The sequence below is a fragment of the Salmo salar genome, chromosome ssa13 (genome assembly GCF_905237065.1).
Source record: "Salmo salar chromosome ssa13, Ssal_v3.1, whole genome shotgun sequence".
NCBI classification, from domain to species: domain Eukaryota; kingdom Metazoa; phylum Chordata; class Actinopteri; order Salmoniformes; family Salmonidae; genus Salmo; species Salmo salar.
Window position 1 is genome coordinate 4,317,595 of NC_059454.1, and position 27,452 is coordinate 4,345,046.

At 45.8% G+C, this 27,452-nt stretch overlaps 1 protein-coding gene across 1 annotated transcript in view; it reads right to left on the minus strand.

Moving 5' to 3' along the window:
• Positions 1–2,986: 2,986 nt before the first annotated feature.
• The window catches only part of LOC106566288 (alpha-1,3-mannosyl-glycoprotein 4-beta-N-acetylglucosaminyltransferase C), a 39,411-nt gene continuing 14,945 nt past the window's right edge, over positions 2,987–27,452 (minus strand). The window contains exons 4-6 of the mRNA XM_045692820.1: positions 12,826–13,080; positions 5,376–5,861; positions 2,987–4,874 (exon numbers count right to left, since the gene is read on the minus strand). Coding sequence (XP_045548776.1) covers positions 4,474–4,874; positions 5,376–5,861; positions 12,826–13,080 — 1,142 coding nt within the window. The 3' untranslated portion in view covers positions 2,987–4,473. The remainder of the gene's footprint in view (positions 4,875–5,375; positions 5,862–12,825; positions 13,081–27,452) is intronic.

The following is a 27,452-nucleotide window of genomic DNA, read 5'->3' on the forward strand; positions in this document are numbered from 1 at the left end:
CGTCCTTGGGTAGGTGGAGGGAGTCTGGAAGGGCATCAAGGAATCTTTGGGTTGTCTGAGTATTTATAGCATGGCTTTTGATGTTCCTTGGTTGGGGTCTGAGCAGATTATTTATTGCGATTGCAAACGTAATAAAATGGTGGTCCGATAGTCCAGGATTATGAGGAAAAACATTAAGATCCACAACATTTATTCCATGGGACAAAACTAGGTCCAGAGTATGACTGTGGCAGTGAGTAGTTCCAGAGACATGTTGGACAAAACCCACTGAGTCGATGATGGCTCCAAAAGCCTTTTGAAGTGGGTCTGTGGACTTTTCCATGTGAATATTAAAGTCACCAAAGATTTGAATATTATCTGCTGTGACTACAATGTCTGATAGGAATTCAGGGAACTCAGTGAGGAACGCTGTATACGGCCCAGGAGGCCTGTAAACAGTAGCTATAAAAAGTGATTGGGTAGGCTGCATAGATTTCATGACAAGAAGCTCAAAAGACAAAAACGCAGTCATTTTTTGGGGGCGATAGAGCAGATACCAGAGCTGAGGGTGGGTGATAGAGCAGATACCAGAGCTGAGGGTGGGTGATAGAGCAGAGCAGATACCAGAGCTGAGGGTGGGCGATAGAGCAGATACCAGAGCTGAGGGAGGGCGATAGAGTAGATACCAGAGCTGAGGGTGGGCGATAGAGCAGATACAAGAGCTGAGGGTGGGCGATAGAGCAGATACCAGAGCTGAGGGTGGGCGATAGAGCAGATACCAGAGCTGAGGGTGGGCGATAGAGCAGATACCAGTGCTGAGGGTGGGCGATAGAGCAGATACCAGAGCTGAGGGTGGGCGATAGAGCAGATACCAGAGCTGAGGGTGGGCGATAGAGCAGATACCAGAGATGAGGGTGGGCGATAGAGCAGATACCAGAGCAGAGGGTGGGCGTTAGAGCAGATACCAGAGCTGAGGGTGGGCGATAGAGCAGATACCAGAGCTGAGGGTGGGCGATAGAGCCGATACCAGAGCTGAGGGTGGGCGATAGAGCAGATACCAGAGCTGAGGGTGGGCGATAGAGCAGATACCAGAGCTGAGGGTGGGCGATAGAGCAGATACCAGAGCTGAGGGTGGTGATAGAGCAGATACCAGAGCTGAGGGTGGGAGATAGAGCAGATACCAGAGCTGAGGGTGGGAGATGGAGCAGATACCAGAGCTGAGGGTGGGAGATGGAGCAGATACCGGAGCTGAGGGTGGGAGATGGAGCAGATACCGGAGCTGAGGGTGGGAGATGGAGCAGATACCGGAGCTGAGGGTGGGTGATAGAGCAGATACCAGAGCTGAGGGTGGGCGATAGAGCAGATACCGGAGCTGAGGGTGGGCGATAGAGCAGATACCGGAGCTGAGGGTGGGTGATAGAGCAGATACCAGAGCTGAGGGTGGGTGATAGAGCAGATACCAGAGCTGAGGGTGGTGATAGAGCAGATACCAGAGCTGAGGGTGGTGATAGAGCAGATACCAGAGCTGAGGGTGGGTGATAGAGCTCTATAGACCCACTCTGTCTGCTCTGTAGACATTATACCCAGCTAACAGAACATCTGAGTCTGGACCAGAGACACAGAGCCAGGATTCAGATATCCACCTCTACCCACTCTGTCTGCTCTGTAGACATTATACCCAGCTAACAGAACATCTGAGTCTGGAACAGAGACACAGAGCCAGGATTCAGATATAATCAGGTATCAAGGTAAGACCCAAGTGCAGACTGTGTGACGTAACAATGTTTATTGTAACAGGGGCAGTCAAATGACTGGTCAAGGCAGGCAGGGGTCGATAATACAGAGGTGGAGCAAAGTTACAAGACAGCAGGCAGGTTCAGGGTCAGGCAGTCGGGTACAGGGTCAGGGACAGGCAGAGTGGTCAGGCAGTCGGGTACAGGCTCAGGGACAGGCAGAGTGGTCAGGCAGTTGGGTACAGGCTCAGGGACAAGCAGAGTGGTCAGGCAGTCGGGTACAGGCTCAGGGACAGGCAGAGTGGTCAGGCAGTCGGGTACAGGCTCAGGGACAGGCGGAGTGGTCAGGCAGTCGGGTAAAGGCTGGTCAGGCAGTCGGGTACAGGCTCAGGGACAGGCAGAGTGGTCAGGCAGTCGGGTACAGGCTGGTCAGGCAGTCGGGTACAGGCTCAGGGACAGGCACAGTGGTCAGGCAGTCGGGTACAGGCTCAGGGACAGGCGGAGTGGTCAGGCAGTCGGGTACAGGCTGGTCAGGCAGTCGGGTACAGGCTCAGGGACAGGCAGAGTGGTCAGGCAGTCGGGTACAGGCTGGTCAGGCAGTCGGGTACAGGCTCAGGGACAGGCACAGTGGTCAGGCAGTCGGGTACAGGCTCAGGGACAGGCGGAGTGGTCAGGCAGTCGGGTACAGGCTGGTCAGGCAGTCGGGTACAGGCTCAGGGACAGGCAGAGTGGTCAGGCAGTCGGGTACAGGCTAGGGGACAGGCAGGGTGGTCAGGCAGTTGGGTACAGGCTCAGGGACAGGCAGAGTGGTCAGGCAGTCGGGTACAGGCTGGTCAGGCAGTCGGGTACAGGCTCAGGGACAGGCAGAGTGGTCAGGCAGTCGGGTACAGGCTGGTCAGGCAGTCGGGTACAGGCTCAGGGACAGGCAGGGTGGTCAGGCAGTCGGGTACAGGCTCAGGGCCAGGCAGAGTGGTCAGGCAGTCGGGTACAGGCTCGGGGACAGGCAGGGTGATCAGGCAGTCGGGTACAGGCTCAGGGACAGGCAAGGGTCAAAATCCCGGAGGACGAGAAAAAGAGAGGCTGGGAAACGACAGGACAAACGCTGGTAAGCTTGACAAACAAGACGAACTGGCACAGACAGACAGAAAACACAGGTATAAATACCCAGGGGATAAGTGGGGAAGAGGGGGTGGAGACAAGCACAAGGACAGGTGAAACAGATCAGGACGTGACAGTTATGATCATTATGTCAGCATGTAATTGTGAGACCAGTATTTCAATAAAATCAGACTTTTTAATAATCAAGCTTCTAACATTCATTTACATTTTACATTTACATCATTTAGCAGACGCTCTTATCCAGAGCGACTTACAAATCGGAATGAATTCAAATGAATAATTCCAAGGCCACTGTTTCGAGAGCTCATATCAGATGGAGCATTCAAGGTAATGTTAGCTGAGCGACTCTTCCTGGTGTAGCTACTGACAGGCCTGAGTTGGATGGAGACGAGATTACTTCTAACAATACCCCTCTGCCTGTACGAGGAAGTGGCAACACGATACCTCGACAATAGTGTAACAATAACATAAAGTCCATCAAAAGGTTTCATCAGCACCTGTAGAGCTATTTAAAGCTGTGGGGGGAGCAGTGAGTATAGTCTGATGGGGAAATCGACCAATCCCGAGTATCAACCACCATGGCTATATATTATCAGTTCTGACATGCTCTGTATGAGTCTATAGAGAGAACCAGGTTTGAGGAGAGAAGGCTTGTACCATACCTATTCAGACGTAATCCATCCCGGAGAAATACATTCGGTAGATATAGGAAAGCTGTAAAATTGTCCACATATTGTACGCTTATTGAACAACAATAACCTTTATGCCAGATGTGTAGCTGGCGTATACGACTGAAATGATTATCCGTAGAGCGTGGAAAGGGAATGGACCTCTGAAATAATGCATTGTTTACCTGATTTAAGTACAGTATGAATCAGTGATTTAAAGTCCTTTTTAAGTTGCTCAGATTCCTGTAGTTTAATATCATTTGACCCTGACAGTGATTGCTGAAGCAGTCTGGTGTTCACTAATAAATAGCAGGATTATACAGTCAGTGTCCTGGATCCGGGGACCCGGGTAACAGATGGTCTCTGCTTTCCTAATAGAAACATTTTGGATCATAGATAAGCCCACAATATGGACAGTGGGACAACTGCATGGTAAATGTTTTAAGTTACGTCTCTCTTGAGTTATCTTCCTCCTAGAATGTTGTTTGTGGCTAGTTGTAGAGCTGTTTGGTTGTAAATTTGTTTAGATGGCATGGGGATCGAACTTGTTTCCGGGTAGAGTTGTTTGTTCCTGCCAGTGGTAGAGACCTCCGACTCGTCCGATACCCGGGATCTGTTTCCCAGTTCCAAGGCATCACTTTAGCTAAACAGTCCTGTAGCGTAGCATCCGGGTCATCTGAACACTTATTGAGTGGTCAAGTCTCAGTCCTGATTTAAATATGCTTGAAAAATTTGAGACAAGGTTTGTGTGTGTGTTCAGAGTGTGTGTGTTCAGAGTGTGTGTGTGTGTGTGTGTATGTTCAGAGTGTGTGTGTGTGTGTGTGTGTGTGTGTGTGTGTGTGTGTGTGTGTGTGTGTGTGTGTGTGTGTGTGTGTGTGTTCAGTGAGTGTGTGTGTGTGTGTGTGTGTTCAGAGTGTGTGTGTGTGTGTGTGTGCACGCGTGTGTGTGTGTGTGTGAGTGTGTGTTCAGAGTGTTCATTCCTCCTTCGTAGTAATCCTGATCTTCTTAATGATAACCCAGTCATTCTGTTTGGCTGTGACGCTTATCCTCAGACAGGAAGAGGCGTGGCCAAATCTCTTCTTGTGTACGTCTGTCATGTCCATTCTCCCTCCCTGCAGGTCCCCCACGCTATAGAACTCTTGGCACGTTGTCCCCGACCCAGTCTTCTCGGTAACCGGGTGGAGACCCAGTTCTACGGTCGCGGACGCCAACCGGTCACGACCCTCTGCTGAACCAGTCACCACGGTAATGGCCATAACCACAACAGGTTGTTTGAAGGTGACGGTTAGGTGGTTGCCTGGCGAGGGACTCCGCCCCCAGAAGAAGGTTCCAGTACCAGGGGACCACGCCATGGCCGCCACATGGTCCTTATAGACTAGAGAGAGATACAGACAGAGATACAGGTTAGATATCAACCAGGAGACCAGGCCATGGACGCCACATGGTCCTTATAGACTAGAGAGAGATACAGACAGAGATACAGGTTAGATATCAACCAGGGGACCACGCCATGGCCGCCACATGGCCCTTATAGACTAGAGAGAGATACAGACAGAGATACAGGTTAGATATCAACCAGGAGACCAAGCCATGGCCGCCACATGGTCCTTATAGGCTAGAGAGAGATACAGACAGAGATACAGGTTAGATATCAGCCAGGAGACCAGGCCATGGCCGCCCCATGGTCCTTATAGGCTAGAGTCACACAGAGATACAGGTTAGATATCAATCAAATCAAATGTTATTTGTCACATGCGCCGAATACAACAGGTATAGACCTTCCAGTGAAATGCTCTTTACATAGCCAGACCAGAGCCACCACAGGGTCCTTCTGAGGCCTTTTCACACTGCACGGTGTGTGTGTGTTTGTTTCTACCTGGTATGTCACTATAGACGTCAGCAGCAGGGTTAGTGTAGAGATCCTCGTAGTCGTTATCCTTCAGCTTGTTGAAGGTCCCCAGGAAGGACGAGTACGAGCCTGTGTGTTGAAACAGTGAGGGTGTGAAGCGAATCACCTCGTTCTGCATCAAAAGCACCCGGAAGTGACTCAACAGGAAGTCGCAGGGCATTTCCTGGTAGAATAAGAAGAGGAAGCGCGAGAGGAGTGGGAGGTGTTCTGAGTGGTACAGCTTCCCAATGTAGCCCAGCGCTGAGAACTCTAACGTGGCCCAGGGCACTTCCATTTGCTGGACACGTCTCCTGATGGCGGACAGGAAGTGATGCGAGCAGGAGACGTCGTCCTCCAGCTGCAGGTAGAGCTGGCTCCGCCCAGTGCAGAACTGTGTCAGGAAGCTGTAGTCAACGTTCTGTTTGGAGCGGAACGTCACACGGTCATCGTTGTCATTAAAGTTCCTTTTCAGGCCTAGAATATAGAAACAACTAGTTAACCATCTGACCAACCAACCAACCAACAGAGCACATAAGGGCTGTTACAAGCTGAGTGTGTTCATAAGGTGTGTGTATACAGGTGTGTGTGTTTATAAGGTGTGTGTATACAGGTGTGTGTATACAGGTGTGTGTGTGTGTGTTTATAAGGTGTGTGTGTTTATATGGTGTGTGTATACAGGTGTGTGTGTGTTTATAAAGTGTGTGTATACAGGTGTGTGTGTTTATAAGGTGTGTGTGTTTATAAGGTGTGTGTGTTTATATGGTGTGTGTATACAGGTGTGTGTGTGTTTATAAGGTGTGTGTATACAGGTGGGTGTGTGTTTATAAGGTGTGTGTATACAGGTGTGTGTGTGTTTATAAGGTGTGTGTATACAGGTGTGTGTGCGTTTATAAGGTGTGTGTATACAGGTGTGTGTGTGTTTATAAGGTGTGTGTATACAGGTGTGTGTGTGTTTATAAGGTGTGTGTGTTTATAAGGTGTGTGTATTTAAGGTGTGTGTATACAGGTGTGTGTGTGTTTATAAGGTGTGTTTATAAGGTGTGTGTGTTTATATGGTGTGTTTGTTTATAAGGTGTGTTTATAAGGTGTGTGTGTTTATATGGTGTACCTGTATTAGTGAGTAGCAGAGGTGTGGACTCCAGTCACATGACTTGGACTCGAGTCACAAATATGATGACTTGCAACTTGACTTGGACTTTAACACCAATGACTCGTGACTTGACTTGGACTCTAACACCAATGACTCGTGACTTGACTTGGACTCTAACACCAATGACTCGTGACTTGACTTGGACTCTAACACCAATGACTCGTGACTTGACTTGGACTCTAACACCAATGACTCGTGACTTGACTTGGACTCTAACACCAATGACTCGTGACTTGACTTGGATTTGAGCCTTTTGACTCGACCTGACTTGATACCCTCCCCTAAGCCCCAATATATAAAATGATGCTATTAAAAAGAGTGGTCAGCGCACCAACTCTTCATTTAACGGATTACAGTTTGAAATCGGACAGCAGCCAATCAACTTGTGCCAGCTGAGAAAAATGTGCGTGTGGCAGTGCAGAGGAACGTCGGTGAATTCTTTCTCATGGCTACCCATGTATTTCCATGGAAAGTAATAAATATATCTTTAAAAGCATTCATGATTTGCGTAAATGTAATATACTAACTATTACTCGTTAAAAATATTAAATGGTATTACATTTGGTGAAGAGCACATTATGACTTGTTTAAGACTCGAAACTCAAAATGTAGGACTTGAGACTTATTGGTCTTGACTTGGGACTTGAGTGCTAAGATTTGAGACTTACTTGTGACTTGTAAAAAAATTACTTGGTCCCACCTCTGGTGGGTAGTACTGTGTGTGTACCTGTTATTAGTGGGTAGTACTGTGTGTGTACCTGTTATTAGTGGGTAGTACTGCGTGTGTACCTGTATTAGTGGGTAGTATGTAGTACTGTGTGTGTACCTGTTATTGGTGGGTAGTACTGCGTGTGTACCTGTTATAAATGGGTAGTACTGCGTGTGTACCTGTTATTAGTGGGTAGTACTGCGTGTGTACCTGTTATTAGTGGGTAGTACTGCGTGTGTACTGTGTGTGTACCTGTTATTAGTGGGTAGTACTGTGTGTGTACCTGTTATTAGTGGGTGGTACTGTGTGTGTACCTGTTATTAGTGGGTAGTACTGTGTGTGTACCTGTTATTAGTGGGTAGTACTGTGTGTGTACCTGTTATTAGTGGGTAGTACTGTGTGTGTACCTGTTATTAGTGGGTAGTACTGTGTGTGTACCTGTTATTAGCGGGTAGTACTGCGTGTGTACCTGTTATTGGTGGGTAGTACTGTGTGTGTACCTGTATTAGTGGGTAGTACTGCGTGTGTACCTGTTATTAGTGGGTAGTTCTGTGTGTGTACCTGTTATTAGTGGGTAGTACTGTGTGTGTACCTGTTATTAGTGGGTAGTACTGTGTGTGTACCTGTTATTGGTGGGTAGTACTGCGTGTGTACCTGTTATTAGTGGGTAGTACTGCGTGTGTACCTGTTATTAGTGGGTAGTACTGCGTGTGTACCTGTTATTAGTGGGTAGTACTGTGTGTGTACCTGTTATTGGTGGGTAGTACTGCGTGTGTACCTGTTATTAGTGCGTAGTACTGCGTGTGTACCTGTTATTAGTGGGTAGTACTGCGTGTGTACCTGTTATTAGTGGGTAGTACTGTGTGTGTACCTGTTATTAGTGGGTAGTACTGTGTGTGTACCTGTTATTAGTGGGTAGTACTGTGTGTGTACCTGTTATTAGATGGCGTAGCAGTTCAGACGTCCTCTACCCTCCTCTTGTCGTGTCCCGTGTATATATATATTTACATATTTTTTCTTCACTTATCTTTTTATATATATATATTTTTTTTAATTCTAAAAACTCAACCTCAAAGCACTCTCCTGCATCCCGCCTCACCAATTTAAAAAAGAAAGTATTATTTACCTCATCTGAATTCCACAACAGAAGCTAGCAAGAGGTTAGCCATTTTCACTGGCTAACGTTGAAGTTCAGCTAGCCACGGTTAGCTGTCCTCAGCTATCCATTAGCTCGAAAAGCTATCGCCAGTTTTTGTACAGCGCGACTCAGACCAGAGCATACCGGACCTATTCTCTCTCCTTTCCCCAATTTCTACCGCAGGCTCTGGACATTTACACCTGGATCTTGCAGCTAACTAGCTGCTACCTGAGTGACTATTGGCAACGTCGGTCACGGAATTAACACACATTATTACGGAGCTAGCCAGCTAGCCAGCTGAAGAGTTCCGTCAGCCACTCCTGGGCTATTCCTGAGCTAGCCAGCTGAAGTGTCTCCTGGGCTACAACTCACCTATCCTGACCCGTTTTACTGCCGATGCGGAGCCTCATCGGATCTTCACGACTGGACCACCGACGTTATCTGCCCGAGGGAGTTATCCAACTGGCCCCTCCGTCGCGACGTAACCTGATCGCCCATCTGCGGCCCGCTAATCGTTAGCTGTCTTTTCGGCTGCGATCTGAATAGGTCTATCGGACACTTTTCTTGGGCCACTATAACTAACTATTTTGCCAACTTGGACTGGTCCCCCCTTCCACACGGAACCCTACTAACCCACAGACGGAAACGCACGAGGTGGCTAAAAACAGACCTCCCTCCCATCTTCCACCAGCTTGCTACCTATGGCCCGGCTAGCTGTCTGAATCTCACTGGACCCTTTGATCACTCGGCTAAGCATGCCTCTCCTTAATGTCAATATGCCTTCTCCATTGCTGTTCTGGTTAGTGTTTATTGGCTTATTTCACTGTAGAGCCTCTAGCCCTGCTCATTATACCTTATCCAACCTCTCAGTTCCTCCACCCACACATGCTATGACATCTTTTGGTTTCAATGATGTTTCTAGAGACAATATCTCTCTCATAATCACTAAATGCCTAGGTTTACCTCCTCTGTACTCACATCCCACCATACCTTTGTCTGTACATTATACCTTGAAGCTATTTTATCGCCCCCAGAAACCTGCTCCTTTTTCTCTCTATTCTGGACGTCACAGACGACCAATTCTTATAGCTTTTAGCCGTACCCTCATACTTATTCTTCTCTGCTCCTCTGGGGATGTAGAGGTGAATCCAGGCCCTGCAGTGCCTGGCTCCACTCCTACTCCCCAGGCGCTCTCTTTTGATGACTTCTGTAACCGTAATAACCTTGGTTTCATGCATGTTAACATTAGAAGCCTCCTCCCTAAGTTTGTTTTATTCACTGCTTTAGCACACTCTGCCAACCCGGATGTCTTAGCTGTGTCTGAATCTTGGCTGAGGAAGTCCACCAAAAACTCTGCAATCTTCATCCCTAACTACAATGTTTTCAGACAAGATAGAACGACCAAAGGGGGCGGTGTTGCAATCTACTGCAGAGATAGCCTGCAGTGTTCTGTCCTGCTATCCAGGTCTGTACCCAAACAATTTGAACTTCTACTTTTAAAAATCCACCTCTCCAAAAACAAGTCTCTCACCGTTGCCGCCTGCTATAGACCCCCCTCGGCCCCTAGTTGTGCTCTGGACACCATATGTGAACTGATTGCCCCCCATCTATCTTCAGAGCTCGTGCTACTAGGTGACCTAAACTGGGACATGCTTAACACCCCAGCCATCCTACAATCCAAGCTTGATGCCCTCAATCTCACACAAATTATTAATGAACCCACCAGGTACAACCCCAAAGCCGCAAACACTGGCACCCTCATAGATATCATCCTAACCAACGTGCCCTCTAAATACACCTCTGCTGTTTTCAACCAAGATCTCAGCGATCACTGCCTCATTGCCTGCACCCGTAATGGGTCAGCGGTCAAACGACCTCCACTCATCACTGTCAAACGCTCCCTGAAACATTTCAACGAGCAAGCCTTTCTAATCGACCTGGCCCTGGTATCCTGGAAGGATATTGACCTCATCCCGTCAGTAGAGGATGCCTGGTTATTTTTTTTTAATGCCTTCCTCTCCATCTTAAATAAGCATGCCCCTTTCAAGAAATTTAGAACCAGGAACAGATATAGCCCTTGGTTCTCCCCAGACCTGACTGCCCTTAACCAACACAAAAATATCCTGTGGCGTTCTGCATTAGCATCGAACTGCCCCCGCGATATGCAACTTTTTAGGGAAGTTAGAAACCAATACACACAGGCAGTTAGAAACGCCAAGGCTAGCTTTTTCAAACAGAAATTCGCTCGTGCAACTCCAACTCTAAAAAGTTCTGGGACATTGTAAAGTCCATGGAGAATAAGAACACCTCCTCCCAACTGCCCACTGCACTGAGGATAGGAAACTCTGTCACCACCGATAAGCCCACTATAATTGAGAATTTCAACAAGCATTTTTCACGGCTGGCCATGCTTTCCACCTAACTACCCCTACTGCATTCAACAGCACTGCACCCCCCACAGCTACTCGCCCAAGCCTCCCCATTTCTCCTTCTCCCAAATCCATTCAGCTGATGTTCTGAAAGAGCTGCAAAATCTGGACCCCTACAAATCAGCTGGGCTTGACAATCTGGACCCTTTCTTTCTAAAATTATCTGCCGAAATTATTGCAACCCCTATTACTAGCCTGTTCAAACTCTCTTTCGTGTCGTCTGAGATTCCCATAGATTGGAAAGCAGCTGCTGTCATCCCCCTCTTCAAAGGAGGTGACACTCTTGACCCAAATTGCTACAGACCTATATCCATCCTACCCTGCCTTTCTAAGATCTTCGAAAGCCAAGTTAACCTGTTAGGGCTAGGGGGCAGTATTTGCACGGCTGGATAAAAAAATGTACCCGATTTAATCTGGTTACTAATCCTACCCAGTAACTAGAATATGCATATACTTAATATATATGGATAGAAAACACTCTAAAGTTTCTAAAACTGTTTGAATGGTGTCTGTGAGTATAACAGAACTCATTTGGCAGGCAAAACCCTGAGACATTTTCTGACAGGAAGTGGATACCTGATGTGTTGTATTACCTTTAAACCTATGCCATTGAAAAACACAGGGGCTGAGGAATATTTTGGCACTTCCTATTGCTTCCACTAGATGTCACCAGCCTTTACAAAGTGTTTTGAGTCTTCTGGAGGGAGATCTGACCGAACAAGAGCCATGGAACGATGATGGCCCATTAGACACCTGGCGCGCGAGTTCATGTTGGGTACCCTCGTTCCAATACGTTATAAAAGAGAATGCATTCGTCCACCTTGAATATTATTCATGTTCTGGTTAAAAAAGGCCCTAATGATTTATGCTATACAACGTTTGACATGTTTGAACGAACTTAAATATATTTTTTCCCCTCGTTCATGAAGTGAAGTCCGGCGGGCTTAGATCATGTGCTAACAAGACGGAGATTTTTGGACATAAATGATGAGCTTTTTTGAACAAAACTACATTCGTTATGGACCTGTGATACCTGGAAGTGACATCTGATGAAGAGAATCAAAGGTAATGGATTATTTACATAGTATTTTCGATTTTAGATCTCCCCAACATGACGGCTAGTCTGTATCGCAACGCGTATTTTTCTCACAGTGCCATCCGTTTTGTCACCAAAGCCCCATATACTACCCACCACTGCGACCTGTACGCTCTCGTTGGCTGGCCTTCGCTTCATAATCGTCGCCAAACACATTGGCTCCAGGTCATCTACAAGACCCTGCTAGGTAAAGTCCCCCCTTATCTCCGCTCACTGGTCACCATAGCAGCACCCACCTGTAGCACGCGCTCCAGCAGGTATATCTCTCTGGTCACCCCTAAAGCCAACTCCTCCTTTGGTCGTCTCTCCTTCCAGTTCTCTGCTGCCAATGACTGGAACGAACTACAAAAATCTCTGAAACTGGAAACACTTATCTCCCTCACTAGCTTTAAGCACCAGTTGTCAGAGCAGCTCACAGATCACTGCACCTGTACATAGCCCATCTATAATTTAGCCCAAACTACTACCTCTTCCCCTACTGTATTTATTTATTTTATTTATTTTGCTCCTTTGCACCATATTATTTATATTTTATCTCTGAACTTTCTTCAAACTACAAATCTACCATTCCAGTGTTTTTCTTGCTATACTTTATTTACTTTGCCACCATGGCATTTTTTTGCCTTTACCTCCCTTATCTCACATCATTTGCTCACATTGTATATAATCTTATTATTATTTTTTATTTTTTTTCTACTGCATCATTGATTGTATGTTGTTTTACTCCATGTGTAACTCTGTGTTTTTGTATGTTGTCGAACTGCTTTGCTTTATCTTGGCCAGGTCGCAATTGTAAATGAGAACTTGTTCTCAACTTGCCTACCTGGTTAAATAAAGGTGAAATAAATAAATAAAATAAATTAGTGGGTAGTACTGCGTGTGTACCTGTTATTAGCGGGTAGTACTGCGTGTGTACCTGTTATTGGTGGGTAGTACTGCTTGGGGACATGTATCACCAGTAGCTGGTCTGCCTTCAGCTGGGAGGGGAAGTTCGCTGTAATCTCCCCCAGCGTGGTCGCTCTCCATTGGGCATCGAAGTCTGCCAGCAGTACCACCACCAACATGGAGTTTAGCTCTGCCGGGGAGGAGCGGGAAAAGATGGAGGACAAGGTGGAGATCAGATAGCTGCCTTTAGGACGACTCACTGAGCACAGCCCGATGGTCAGGTACTCTGGAGAGAGAGAGAGAGAGAGAGAGAGAGAGAGAGGAGAGAGAGAGGGAGAGATGGAAAGAGAGGAGAGAGAGGAGAGAGGGAGAGAGAGAGAGGAGAGAGAGGGAGAGAGAGAGGAGAGAGAGGGAGAGAGAGCGAGAGAGGGAGAGAGATGAGAGAGAGGAGAGAGAGGGAGAGAGAGAGAGAGAGAGGAGAGAGAGGGAGAGAGAGATATGGAGAGAGAGGAGAGAGGGAGAGAGAGAGAGAGAGGAGAGAGAGGGAGAGAGAGAGAGAGAGGGAGAGAGAGGAGAGAGAGGGAGAGAGAGAGGGAGAGAGATGAGGAGAGAGGGGGGAGAGAGAGAGAGAGAGAGAGAGAGGAGAGAGAGAGAGAGATGTTAGCATTCTGGTTATATGACTAATAGGCAGCTGGCTGGCACGTGGCTAGCTGAGGTGGCTAGCTGAGATGGCTAGCTGAGGTGGCTAGCTGAGGTGGCTAGCTGAGGTGGCTAGCTGAGGTGGCTAGCTGAGGTGGCTGGCTAGCTAGCTGGCTGGCTGGATAAGTATTTGGGTCAGGCTGCAAACATTAGCAGGCTAAAATGTTCAGCCATCGGTAAAGCAGTCCTGGTGTAGGGTAAACATTATGGGGATTAACATACTGTCACATCCTGACCAGCAGGTGGAGTAGGTGTATAAGTTTTGGTCAGGGCGTGGCAGAAGGAGTTGTGTTTTCTATGTTCTGTCTAGGTTGGGTGTTTCTATGTAGAGTTAATTGGGGTGGACTTCCAATTGAAGGCAGGTGTGTGGTGTTGCCTTTGATTGGGAGTCCTATATTAGTTGGGTGTGTTTGTGAGCACTGCGTTTATCGAGCCTGCTACACTGTCTAGTCGTGAGTACTGTTTATTGTTTTGTTTGTGTTCTGTGGATGCTTTACGTATTTTCATTAAAAGAATGAGTATCTACATTCCCGCTGCATGTTGGTCCTCCCTTCAACACCATGACGAAATCCGTGACACATACATCATGTTATCGGCTTGAGGGGATAATACACGGTTGTGACTATAACCGAAGAGAATTCTCTTGGGAGGTAATACGGTCGGCATTTGATTGTGAGGTATTCTAGGTCGGGTGAACGAAACACGACTTGTGTTTCTGTACGTTATCACAATCACACCATGAGTAGTTAATCATGAAACATACACCTCCGCCTTTCTTCTTCCCGGAGAGTTCTTTATTCCTGTCTGCGCGACGTGCTGAGAACCCAGCTGGCTGTATGGAAGGGGACAGTATATCCAGGAAGCCATGATTCCGTGAAACAGAATATTTTACAGTCTACACACCCTGATAGATAAACATGTCCACAAAAATAATACCAAAATGATTTATCGTCTTCCAAAAAGCATTTGATTCTATTTGGCATACAGGACTGTTCTACAAAGTTATTGAAAGTGGTGTAGGGGGTAAAACATATGACATAATTAAATCAATGTATACTGGCAATACGTGCAGCATTAAAATTGGCAAGAAAAAAACTGAACTCTTTAACCAGGGGCGGGGCCTTCGCCAGGGTTGCAATCTGAGCCCTGCACTCTTCAATATTTACATTAACGAATTGGCCACTATTCCAGAACAATCCTCAGCCCCTGGTGTTAGTCTCCACAAGTCAGAGGTTAAACGCCTGCTCTTGGCAGATGACCTGTGCTTGCTGTCACCCACAGCACATGGCCTACAGCAGAGTCTGGACCTGCTAGAGCAGTACTGCCAGACCTGGGCCCTGGCAGTAAACCTACAATTACCTAGGTTTAAATATATAGAGTACTGCAAACACTACAATTACTGAGGATTAAATATATAGATTACTGTAGACACTACAATTACTGAGGATTAAATATATAGATTACTGTAGACACTACAATTACCGAGGATTAAATATATAGATTACTGTAGACACTACAATTACCGAGGTTTAAATATATAGATTACTGTAGACACTACAATTACCTAGGTTTAAATATATAGATTACTGTAGACACTACAATTACTGAGGATTAAATATATAGAGTACTGTGCTTCAACGCCAGTCGTGTCCCTCGGAAACGTTCCCGGTCCATACCAGCCTTACTCCATGGGCCTTCTCCCGCCATAACCTGCTCCCATGTCCATCTCTCCCCATAGTCCGTATCCTGTACACACTACAATTACCTAGGTTTAAATATATAGATTACTGTACACACTACAATTACCTAGGTTTAAATATATAGATTACTGTACACACTACAATTACCTAGGTTTAAATATATAGATTACTGTACACACTACAATTACCTAGGTTTAAATATATAGATTACTGTAGACACTACACTTACCTAGGTTTAAATATATAGATTACTGTAGACACTACAATTACCTAGGTTTAAATATATAGATTACTGTAGACACTACAATTACCTAGGTTTAAATATATAGATTACTGTAGACACTACAATTACCTAGGTTTAAATATATAGATTACTGTAGACACTACAATTACTGAGGATTAAATATATAGATTACTGTAGACATTACAATTACCTAGGATTAAATATATAGATTACTGTAGACACTACAATTACTGAGGTTTAAATACATAGAGTACTGTAGACACTACAATTACTCAGGATTAAATATACGCTCAACTGGACACCTAAATGAGGCATTGAATGAACTAAGCTAGAAATGCAAGGCTATGCCATTAAAAATAAATTCTAATTGAAATACCTATTCAAATTTGGCTAAAACAAATTGAATGTGTCATTGAACCAATTGCACTTTATGGTAGTGAGGTGTGGGGTCCACTTGCAAAACAAGATTTCACCAAATGGGACAAACACCCCATTGAAACCCTACATGCAGAGTTCTGTAAGATTATCCTACATGTCCAGAGGAAAACTACAAACAATGCATGCAGGGCAGAATTAGGCCAATATTGACTAATAATTTTAAAAAATCTAATCAAAAAAGAGCAATTCAGTTTTGGAAACAATACAATGACCCCCTCTCATATAATTACCAAACCCTGCAATGCCAAGAGCTAAGCAAAGACAATAATCCCCTCATTCAGCTGATCCTGAGGCTGAGTTCACTAACCTGTTCTCCTAACACACTGAAGCCTCATGACCAGACCATACAATTACTCAGAATAAACCAAAATTACTACACAGTCAAAACAAAACCACATTACCTATTGGGAAACACAAGCACAAAGCAAAATGCAGCACTATCTGGCCCTAAAAATCGTCAGTACACCGTGGCTAACTATTTGACCATAGTTACTGATCAAAATCTTAGAACAACCTTGACAAAGTACAGCGAGCACAGCCTTGCCATTGAGAAGAGTAGACACAGGAAAATCTGGCTCCATATGGAGGAAAGGCTGCACCACAGCAGAGCCCGAGACAGCTGCATTTCCTGACAAAATGTAAAAAAATGGAAACAAAACAATTAGAGAGCAATACCAGAGGGGCTGCCGTTTTATTGGCTCCTAACCAACAGTGCTGTTTTGTTTTGTTTTTTCGCATTGTTTGTAACTTTTTTGTTGTTGTTGTACATAAATCAGAGGGCTGATATAAATACTATGCATGCCAGTCTCTCTTGACTAAGAGTTGAGGAGAGACTGACTGCATCACTTCTTCTTTTTATAAGAAACATTCATGTGTTGGAAATCCCAAATTGTTTGTATAGTCAACTTACACACAGCTCTGACACACACATTTATCCCACCAGACATGTCACCAGGGGTCTTTTCACAGTCCCCAGCCCCAGAACAAATTCAAGAAAGCGTTCAGTACAGAGCCCTTATTGCATGGAACTCCCTTCCATCTCATATGGCTCAAATAAACAGCAAACCTGGTTTCAAAAAACAGATAAAGCAACACCTCACGGCACAACGCCTCTCCTCTATTTGACCTAGATAGTTTGTTTGTGTGCATTGAAATGTACTGTAGGAATTTTGATTCCCTAGGGAAACAGGAAGTAGTAGTTCCTTAAGACTTAGATAAACTTATATAAGTGGAAGGTAATTCCTGGTTTAATTTTGGTAGATGTTATTTACAATAATATTTAAGGGTGCCATTAATTGTGAAACCTTGATTTGGAGGACATTGATTTTTAAATAAATCAATAAATTATTTTGGTTGGTTCCATTGAAGCATTAATAAAGTACAGTATTTCTCACATGTTGGTATTTTGAGTTTCTCTCTATAATTATATTGTTTATATTTGTTTTAAGTATTGTTTGTGCATTGCCAGTCAGGGGTGCCAGTAATTTTGGAGCCCACTGTACGTGTGCCTTTTTAAAAATGTATGTAATTCTGTCCTTGAGCTGTTCTTGTCTAATGATGTGCTGTATTATGTTTCATGTTTTGTGTGAACCCCAGGAAGAGGGGCTGTTTTGCAATAGGGGGATCCTAATAAAATACCAAAGTAATGTTGCTGCTACCGTCTCTTATGACCGAAAATAACTTCTGGACATCAGAACAGCAATTACTCACCTCGAACTGGACAAAGATTTTATCTTTAACGAGTCCGACTCGAAGGATATACTACTTTCTCGGGAAATGGCCCAAATGTGTGAAAAAAAAGACAGAGAAAAAGAGGGTAAACCTCCACTACGATCCGTTCTATTGGTCAACGTGCAGTCATTGGAAAACAAAATGGATGACATACGATCAAGACTATCCTACCAACAGGACATTAAAAAACAGAATGATCTTATGTTTCACGAGTCATGGATGAATGACAACACGGATACTATAGAGCTGCATCAGCAGGACAGAGAAGCTACGTCTGGCAAGACGCGGAGCAAGGGTGTGTGTCTATTTGTCAATAACAGCTGGTGTCTAATATTAAAGAAGTCTCGAGGTTTTGCTCGCCTGAGGTAGAGTACCTCATGATAAGCTGTAGACCGTAACTATCTACCAAAAGAGTTCTCATCTATATTATTCGTAGCCGTCTATTTACCACCACAGACCGATGCTGACACTAAGACCGCACTCAACCAGCTGTATAAGGAAATAAGCAAACAAGAAAATGCTCATCCAGAGGCGGCGCTCCTAGTGGCCGGGGACTTTAATGCAGGGAAACTTACATGCATTGTACCTAATTTCTACCAGCATGTCACATGTGCAACCAGAGGGAAAAAACTCTAGACCACCTTTCCTCCACACACAGAGACGCATCCAAAGCTCTCCCTTGCCCTCCAGCTGGAATATGTTCCGGGATTCATCCAATGTCATTGAGTATACCACCTCAGTCATCGGCTTCATCAATAAGTGCATCGACAACGTCGTCCCCACAGTGACCGTACGTACATATCCCAACCAGAAGCCATGGATTACAGGCAACATCCGTATCGAGCTAAAGGCTAGGAGCGGTACACTAATCGGGATGCTTATAAGAAATCCCGCTATGCCCTCAGACGAACCATCAAACAAGCAAAGCGTCAATACAGGACTAAAGATTGAATCCTACTACACCGGCTCTGACGCTCGTCAGATGTGGCAGAGCTTGAAAACTATTAAGGACAACAAAGGGAAACCCAACCGTGATCTGCCAAGTGACGCGAGCCTACCAGACGAGCTAAATGCCTTTTATGCTCGCTATGAGGCAAGCAACACTGAAGCATGTATGAGAGCACCAGCTGTTCCAGACGACTGTGTGATAACGCTCTTGGTAGCCGATGTGAGCAAGACCTTAAAACACGTCAACATTCACAAAGGCCAGACGGATTTCCAGGACGTGTACTCAAAGCATGAGCGGACCAACTGGCAAGTGTCTTTACTGACATTTTCAAACTCTCCCCTGTCTGAGTCTGTAATACCTACATGTTTCAAGAAGACCACCATAGTCTCTGTGCTCAAGGAAGCGAAGGCAACCTGCCTAAATGACTTCCGCCCCGTAGCACTCACATCTGTAGCCATGAAGTGCTTTGAAAGGCTGATCATGGCTCAAATCAACACCATCATCCCAGAAACCCTGGACCCACTCCAATTCGCGTACTGCCCAAACAGATCCACAGATGACGCAATCTCAATCGCAATCCACACTGCCCTTTCCCTCCTGGACAGAAGGAACACCTATGTGAGAATGCTATTCACTGACTACAGCTCAGCGTTCAACACCATAGTGCCCACAAAGCTCATCACTAAGCTAAGGACCCTGGGACTAAACACCTCCCTCTGCAACTGGATCCTGGACTTCCTGACCGGCCGCCCCCAGGTGGTGAGGGTAGGTAGCAACACATATTCCTTGCTGATCCTCAACACAGGGGCCCCTCAGGGTTTACTCTGTTCAGTAGGAGGTGTGTGTGTTACTCTGTTCAGTAGGAGGTGTGTGTGTTACTCTGTTCAGTAGGAGGTGTGTGTGTTACTCTGTTCAGTAGGAGGTGTGTGTGTTACTCTGTTCAGTAGGAGGTGTGTGTGTTACTCTGTTCAGTAGGAGGTGTGTGTGTTACTCTGTTCAGTAGGAGGTGTGTGTTACTCTGTTCAGTAGGAGGTGTGTTTGTCTTACTCTGTTCAGTAGGAGGTGTGTTACTCTGTTCAGTAGGAGGTGTGTGTGTTACTCTGTTCAGTAGGAGGTGTGTGTGTTACTCTGTTCAGTAGGAGGTGTGTGTTTTACTCTGTTCAGTAGGAGGTGTGTGTGTTACTCTGTTCAGTAGGTGTGTGTGTGTTACTCTGTTCAGTAGGAGGTGTATGTGTTACTCTGTTCAGTAGGAGGTGTGTGTGTTACTCTGTTCAGTAGGTGGTGTGTGTGTTACTCTGTTCAGTAGGAGGTGTGTGTGTGTTACTCTGTTCAGTAGGAGGTGTGTGTGTTACTCTGTTCAGTAGGAGGTGTGTGTGTTACTCTGTTCAGTAGGAGGTGTGTGTTACTCTGTTCAGTAGGAGGGGTGTGTGTTACTCTGTTCAGTAGGAGGTGTGTGTGTGTTACTCTGTTCAGTAGGAGGTGTGTGTGTTACTCTGTTCAGTAGGAGGTGTGTGTGTTACTCTGTTCAGTAGGAGGTGTGTGTTACTCTGTTCAGTAGGAGGTGTGTGTGTGTTACTCTGTTCAGTAGGAGGTGTGTATGTTACTCTGTTCAGTAGGAGGTGTGTGTGTTACTCTGTTCAGTAGGAGGTGTGTGTGTTTACTCTGTTCAGTAGGAGGTGTGTGTGTTACTCTGTTCAGTAGGAGGTGTGTGTGTTACTCTGTTCAGTAGGAGGTGTGTGTGTTACTCTGTTCAGCAGGAGGTGTGTGTGTGTTACTCTGTTCAGTAGGAGGTGTGTGTGTTACTCTGTTCAGTAGGAGGTGTGTGTGTTACTCTGTTCAGTAGGAGGTGTGTGTGTTACTCTGTTCAGTAGGAGGTGTGTGTGTTACTCTGTTCAGTAGGAGGTGTGTGTGTTACTCTGTTCAGTAGGAGGTGTGTGTGTTACTCTGTTCAGTAGGAGGTGTGTGTGTTACTCTGTTCAGTAGGTGGTGTGTGTGTTACTCTGTTCAGTAGGAGGTGTGTGTGTTACTCTGTTCAGTAGGTGGTGTGTGTGTTACTCTGTTCAGTAGGAGGTGTGTGTGTTACTCTGTTCAGTAGGAGGTGTGTGTGTGTTACTCTGTTCAGTAGGAGGTGTGTGTGTTACTCTGTTCAGTAGAAGGTTTGTGTGTTACTCTGTTCAGTAGGAGGTGTGTGTGTTACTCTGTTCAGTAGGAGGTGTGTGTTACTCTGTTCAGTAGGAGGTGTGTGCTACTCTGTTCAGTAGGAGGTGTGTGTGTTACTCTGTTCAGTAGGAGGTGTGTGTTACTCTGTTCAGTAGGAGGTGTGTGTGTTACTCTGTTCAGTAGGAGGTGTGTATGTTACTCTGTTCAGTAGGAGGTGTGTGTGTTACTCTGTTCAGTAGGAGGTGTGTATGTTACTCTGTTCAGTAGGAGGTGTATGTGTTACTCTGTTCAGTAGGAGGTGTGTATGTTACTCTGTTCAGTAGGAGGTATGTGTGTTACTCTGTTCAGTAGGAGGTGTGTGTGTTACTCTGTTCAGAAGGAGGTGTGTGTGTTACTCTGTTCAGTAGGAGGTGTGTGTTTTACTCTGTTCAGTAGGAGGTGTGTGTGTTACTCTGTTCAGTAGGAGGTGTGTGTGTTACTCTGTTCAGTAGGAGGTGTGTGTTACTCTGTTCAGTAGGAGGTGTGTGTGTTACTCTGTTCAGTAGGAGGTGTGTGTTACTCTGTTCAGTAGGAGGTGTGTGTGTTACTCTGTTCAGTAGGAGGTGTGTGTGTTACTCTGTTCAGTAGGAGGTGTGTGTGTTACTCTGTTCAGTAGGAGGTGTGTGTGTTACTCTGTTCAGTAGGAGGTGTGTGTGTTACTCTGTTCAGTAGGTGGTGTGTGTGTTACTCTGTTCAGTAGGAGGTGTGTGTGTTACTCTGTTCAGTAGGAGGTGTGTGTGTTACTCTGTTCAGTAGGTGTGTGTGTTACTCTGTTCAGTAGGTGGTGTGTGTGTTACTCTGTTCAGTAGGAGGTGTGTGTTTTACTCTGTTCAGTAGGAGGTGTGTGTGTGTTACTCTGTTCAGTAGGAGGTGTGTGTGTTACTCTGTTCAGTAGGAGGTGTGTGTTACTCTGTTCAGTAGGAGGTGTGTGTGTGTTACTCTGTTCAGTAGGAGGTGTGTATGTTACTCTGTTCAGTAGGAGGTGTGTGTGTTACTCTGTTCAGTAGGAGGTGTGTGTGTTTACTCTGTTCAGTAGGAGGTGTGTGTGTTACTCTGTTCAGCAGGAGGTGTGTGTGTGTTACTCTGTTCAGTAGGAGGTGTGTGTGTTACTCTGTTCAGTAGGAGGTGTGTGTGTTACTCTGTTCAGTAGGAGGTGTGTGTGTTACTCTGTTCAGTAGGAGGTGTGTGTGTTACTCTGTTCAGTAGGAGGGTGTGTGTTACTCTGTTCAGTAGGAGGTGTGTGTTACTCTGTTCAGTAGGAGGTGTGTGTGTTACTCTGTTCAGTAGGAGGTGTGTGTGTTACTCTGTTCAGTAGGAGGTGTGTGTGTTACTCTGTTCAGTAGGAGGTGTGTGTGTTACTCTGTTCAGTAGGAGGTGTGTGTGTTACTCTGTTCAGTAGGAGGTGTGTGTGTTACTCTGTTCAGTAGGAGGTGTGTGTGTTACTCTGTTCAGTAGGAGGTGTGTGTGTTACTCTGTTCAGTAGGAGGTGTGTGTGTTACTCTGTTCAGTAGGAGGTGTGTGTGTTACTCTGTTCAGTAGGAGGTGTGTGTGTTACTCTGTTCAGTAGGAGGTGTGTGTGTTACTCTGTTCAGTAGGAGGTGTGTGTGTTACTCTGTTCAGTAGGAGGTGTGTGTGTTACTCTGTTCAGTAGGAGGTGTGTGTGTTACTCTGTTCAGTAGGAGGTGTGTGTGTTACTCTGTTCAGTAGGAGGTGTGTGTGTTACTCTGTTCAGTAGGAGGTGTGTGTGTTACTCTGTTCAGTAGGAGGTGTGTGTGTTACTCTGTTCAGTAGGAGGTGTGTGTGTTACTCTGTTCAGTAGGAGGTGTGTGTGTTACTCTGTTCAGTAGGAGGTGTGTGTGTTACTCTGTTCAGTAGGAGGTGTGTGTGTTACTCTGTTCAGTAGGAGGTGTGTGTGTTACTCTGTTCAGTAGGAGGTGTGTGTGTTACTCTGTTCAGTAGGAGGTGTGTGTGTTACTCTGTTCAGTAGGAGGTGTGTGTGTTTACTCTGTTCAGTAGGAGGTGTGTGTGTTACTCTGTTCAGTAGGAGGTGTGTGTGTTACTCTGTTCAGTAGGAGGTGTGTGTGTTACTCTGTTCAGTAGGAGGTGTGTGTGTTACTCTGTTCAGTAGGAGGTGTGTGTGTTACTCTGTTCAGTAGGAGGTGTGTGTGTTACTCTGTTCAGTAGGAGGTGTGTGTGTTACTCTGTTCAGTAGGAGGTGTGTGTGTTACTCTGTTCAGTAGGAGGTGTGTGTGTTACTCTGTTCAGTAGGAGGTGTGTGTGTTACTCTGTTCAGTAGGAGGTGTGTGTGTTACTCTGTTCAGTAGGAGGTGTGTGTGTTACTCTGTTCAGTAGGAGGTGTGTGTGTTACTCTGTTCAGTAGGAGGTGTGTGTGTTACTCTGTTCAGTAGGAGGTGTGTGTGTTACTCTGTTCAGTAGGAGGGTGTGTGTGTTACTCTGTTCAGTAGGAGGTGTGTGTGTTACTCTGTTCAGTAGGAGGTGTGTGTGTTACTCTGTTCAGTAGGAGGTGTGTGTGTTACTCTGTTCAGTAGGAGGTGTGTGTGTTACTCTGTTCAGTAGGAGGTGTGTGTGTTACTCTGTTCAGTAGGAGGTGTGTGTGTTACTCTGTTCAGTAGGAGGTGTGTGTGTTACTCTGTTCAGTAGGAGGTGTGTGTGTTACTCTGTTCAGTAGGAGGTGTGTGTGTTACTCTGTTCAGTAGGAGGTGTGTGTGTTACTCTGTTCAGTAGGAGGTGTGTGTGTTACTCTGTTCAGTAGGAGGTGTGTGTGTTACTCTGTTCAGTAGGAGGTGTGTGTGTTACTCTGTTCAGTAGGAGGTGTGTGTGTTACTCTGTTCAGTAGGAGGTGTGTGTGTTACTCTGTTCAGTAGGAGGTGTGTGTGTTACTCTGTTCAGTAGGAGGTGTGTGTGTTACTCTGTTCAGTAGGAGGTGTGTGTGTTACTCTGTTCAGTAGGAGGTGTGTGTGTGTTACTCTGTTCAGTAGGAGGTGTGTGTGTTACTCTGTTCAGTAGGAGGTGTGTGTGTTACTCTGTTCAGTAGGAGGTGTGTGTGTTACTCTGTTCAGTAGGAGGTGTGTGTGTTACTCTGTTCAGTAGGAGGTGTGTGTGTTACTCTGTTCAGTAGGAGGTGTGTGTGTTACTCTGTTCAGTAGGAGGTGTGTGTGTTACTCTGTTCAGTAGGAGGTGTGTGTGTTACTCTGTTCAGTAGGAGGTGTGTGTGTTACTCTGTTCAGTAGGAGGTGTGTGTGTTACTCTGTTCAGTAGGAGGTGTGTGTGTTACTCTGTTCAGTAGGAGGTGTGTGTGTTACTCTGTTCAGTAGGAGGTGTGTGTGTTACTCTGTTCAGTAGGAGGTGTGTGTGTTACTCTGTTCAGTAGGAGGTGTGTGTGTTACTCTGTTCAGTAGGAGGTGTGTGTGTTACTCTGTTCAGTAGGAGGTGTGTGTGTTACTCTGTTCAGTAGGAGGTGTGTGTGTTACTCTGTTCAGTAGGAGGTGTGTGTGTTACTCTGTTCAGTAGGAGGTGTGTGTGTTACTCTGTTCAGTAGGAGGTGTGTGTGTTACTCTGTTCAGTAGGAGGTGTGTGTGTTACTCTGTTCAGTAGGAGGTGTGTGTGTTACTCTGTTCAGTAGGAGGTGTGTGTGTTACTCTGTTCAGTAGGAGGTGTGTGTGTTACTCTGTTCAGTAGGAGGTGTGTGTGTTACTCTGTTCAGTAGGAGGTGTGTGTGTTACTCTGTTCAGTAGGAGGTGTGTGTGTTACTCTGTTCAGCAGGAGGTGTGTGTGTGTTACTCTGTTCAGTAGGAGGTGTGTGTGTTACTCTGTTCAGTAGGAGGTGTGTGTGTTACTCTGTTCAGTAGGAGGTGTGTGTGTTACTCTGTTCAGTAGGAGGTGTGTGTGTTACTCTGTTCAGTAGGAGGTGTGTGTGTTACTCTGTTCAGTAGGAGGTGTGTGTGTTACTCTGTTCAGTAGGAGGTGTGTGTGTTACTCTGTTCAGTAGGAGGTGTGTGTGTTACTCTGTTCAGTAGGAGGTGTGTGTGTTACTCTGTTCAGTAGGAGGTGTGTGTGTGTTACTCTGTTCAGTAGGAGGTGTGTGTGTTACTCTGTTCAGTAGGAGGTGTGTGTGTTACTCTGTTCAGTAGGAGGTGTGTGTGTTTACTCTGTTCAGTAGGAGGTGTGTGTGTTACTCTGTTCAGTAGGAGGTGTGTGTGTTACTCTGTTCAGTAGGAGGTGTGTGTGTTACTCTGTTCAGTAGGAGGTGTGTGTGTTACTCTGTTCAGTAGGAGGTGTGTGTGTTACTCTGTTCAGTAGGAGGTGTGTGTGTGTTACTCTGTTCAGTAGGAGGTGTGTGTGTTACTCTGTTCAGTAGGAGGTGTGTGTGTTACTCTGTTCAGTAGGAGGTGTGTGTGTTACTCTGTTCAGTAGGAGGTGTGTGTGTTACTCTGTTCAGTAGGAGGTGTGTGTGTTACTCTGTTCAGTAGGAGGTGTGTGTGTTACTCTGTTCAGTAGGAGGTGTGTGTGTTACTCTGTTCAGTAGGAGGTGTGTGTGTTACTCTGTTCAGTAGGAGGTGTGTGTGTTACTCTGTTCAGTAGGAGGTGTGTGTGTTACTCTGTTCAGTAGGAGGTGTGTGTGTTACTCTGTTCAGTAGGAGGTGTGTGTGTTACTCTGTTCAGTAGGAGGTGTGTGTGTTACTCTGTTCAGTAGGAGGTGTGTGTTACTCTGTTCAGTAGGAGGTGTGTGTGTTACTCTGTTCAGTAGGAGTGTGTGTGTGTTACTCTGTTCAGTAGGAGGTGTGTGTGTTACTCTGTTCAGTAGGAGGTGTGTGTGTTACTCTGTTCAGTAGGAGGTGTGTGTGTTACTCTGTTCAGTAGGAGGTGTGTGTGTTACTCTGTTCAGTAGGAGGTGTGTGTGTTACTCTGTTCAGTAGGAGGTGTGTGTGTTACTCTGTTCAGTAGGAGGTGTGTGTGTTACTCTGTTCAGTAGGAGGTGTGTGTGTTACTCTGTTCAGTAGGAGGTGTGTGTGTTACTCTGTTCAGTAGGAGGTGTGTGTGTTACTCTGTTCAGTAGGAGGTGTGTGTGTTACTCTGTTCAGTAGGAGGTGTGTGTGTTACTCTGTTCAGTAGGAGGTGTGTGTGTTACTCTGTTCAGTAGGAGGTGTGTGTGTTACTCTGTTCAGTAGGAGGTGTGTGTGTTACTCTGTTCAGTAGGAGGTGTGTGTGTTACTCTGTTCAGTAGGAGGTGTGTGTGTTACTCTGTTCAGTAGGAGGTGTGTGTGTTACTCTGTTCAGTAGGAGGTGTGTGTGTTACTCTGTTCAGTAGGAGGTGTGTGTGTTACTCTGTTCAGTAGGAGGTGTGTGTGTTACTCTGTTCAGTAGGAGGTGTGTGTGTTACTCTGTTCAGTAGGAGGTGTGTGTGTTACTCTGTTCAGTAGGAGGTGTGTGTGTTACTCTGTTCAGTAGGAGGTGTGTGTGTTACTCTGTTCAGTAGGAGGTGTGTGTGTTACTCTGTTCAGTAGGAGGTGTGTGTGTTACTCTGTTCAGTAGGAGGTGTGTGTGTTACTCTGTTCAGTAGGAGGTGTGTGTGTTACTCTGTTCAGTAGGAGGTGTGTGTTACTCTGTTCAGTAGGAGGGGTGTGTGTCACTCTGTTCAGTAGGAGGTGTGTGTTACTCTGTTCAGTAGGAGGTGTGTGTGTTTACTCTGTTCAGTAGGAGGTGTGTGTGTTACTCTGTTCAGTAGGAGGTGTGTGTGTGTTACTCTGTTCAGTAGGAGGTGTGTGTGTTACTCTGTTCAGTAGGAGGTGTGTGTGTTACTCTGTTCAGTAGGAGGTGTGTGTGTTACTCTGTTCAGTAGGAGGTGTGTGTGTTACTCTGTTCAGTAGGAGGTGTGTGTGTTACTCTGTTCAGTAGGAGGTGTGTGTGTTACTCTGTTCAGTAGGAGGTGTGTGTGTTACTCTGTTCAGTAGGAGGTGTGTGTGTTACTCTGTTCAGTAGGAGGTGTGTGTGTTACTCTGTTCAGTAGGAGGTGTGTGTGTTACTCTGTTCAGTAGGAGGTGTGTGTGTTACTCTGTTCAGTAGGAGGTGTGTGTGTTACTCTGTTCAGTAGGAGGTGTGTGTGTTACTCTGTTCAGTAGGAGGTGTGTGTGTTACTCTGTTCAGTAGGAGGTGTGTGTGTTACTCTGTTCAGTAGGAGGTGTGTGTGTTACTCTGTTCAGTAGGAGGTGTGTGTGTTACTCTGTTCAGTAGGAGGTGTGTGTGTTACTCTGTTCAGTAGGAGGTGTGTGTGTTACTCTGTTCAGTAGGAGGTGTGTGTGTGTTACTCTGTTCAGTAGGAGGTGTGTGTGTTACTCTGTTCAGTAGGAGGTGTGTGTGTTACTCTGTTCAGTAGGAGGTGTGTGTGTTACTCTGTTCAGTAGGAGGTGTGTGTGTTACTCTGTTCAGTAGGAGGTGTGTGTGTTACTCTGTTCAGTAGGAGGTGTGTGTGTTACTCTGTTCAGTAGGAGGTGTGTGTGTTACTCTGTTCAGTAGGAGGTGTGTGTGTGTTACTCTGTTCAGTAGGAGGTGTGTGTGTTACTCTGTTCAGTAGGAGGTGTGTGTGTTACTCTGTTCAGTAGGAGGTGTGTGTGTTACTCTGTTCAGTAGGAGGTGTGTGTGTTACTCTGTTCAGTAGGAGGTGTGTGTGTTACTCTGTT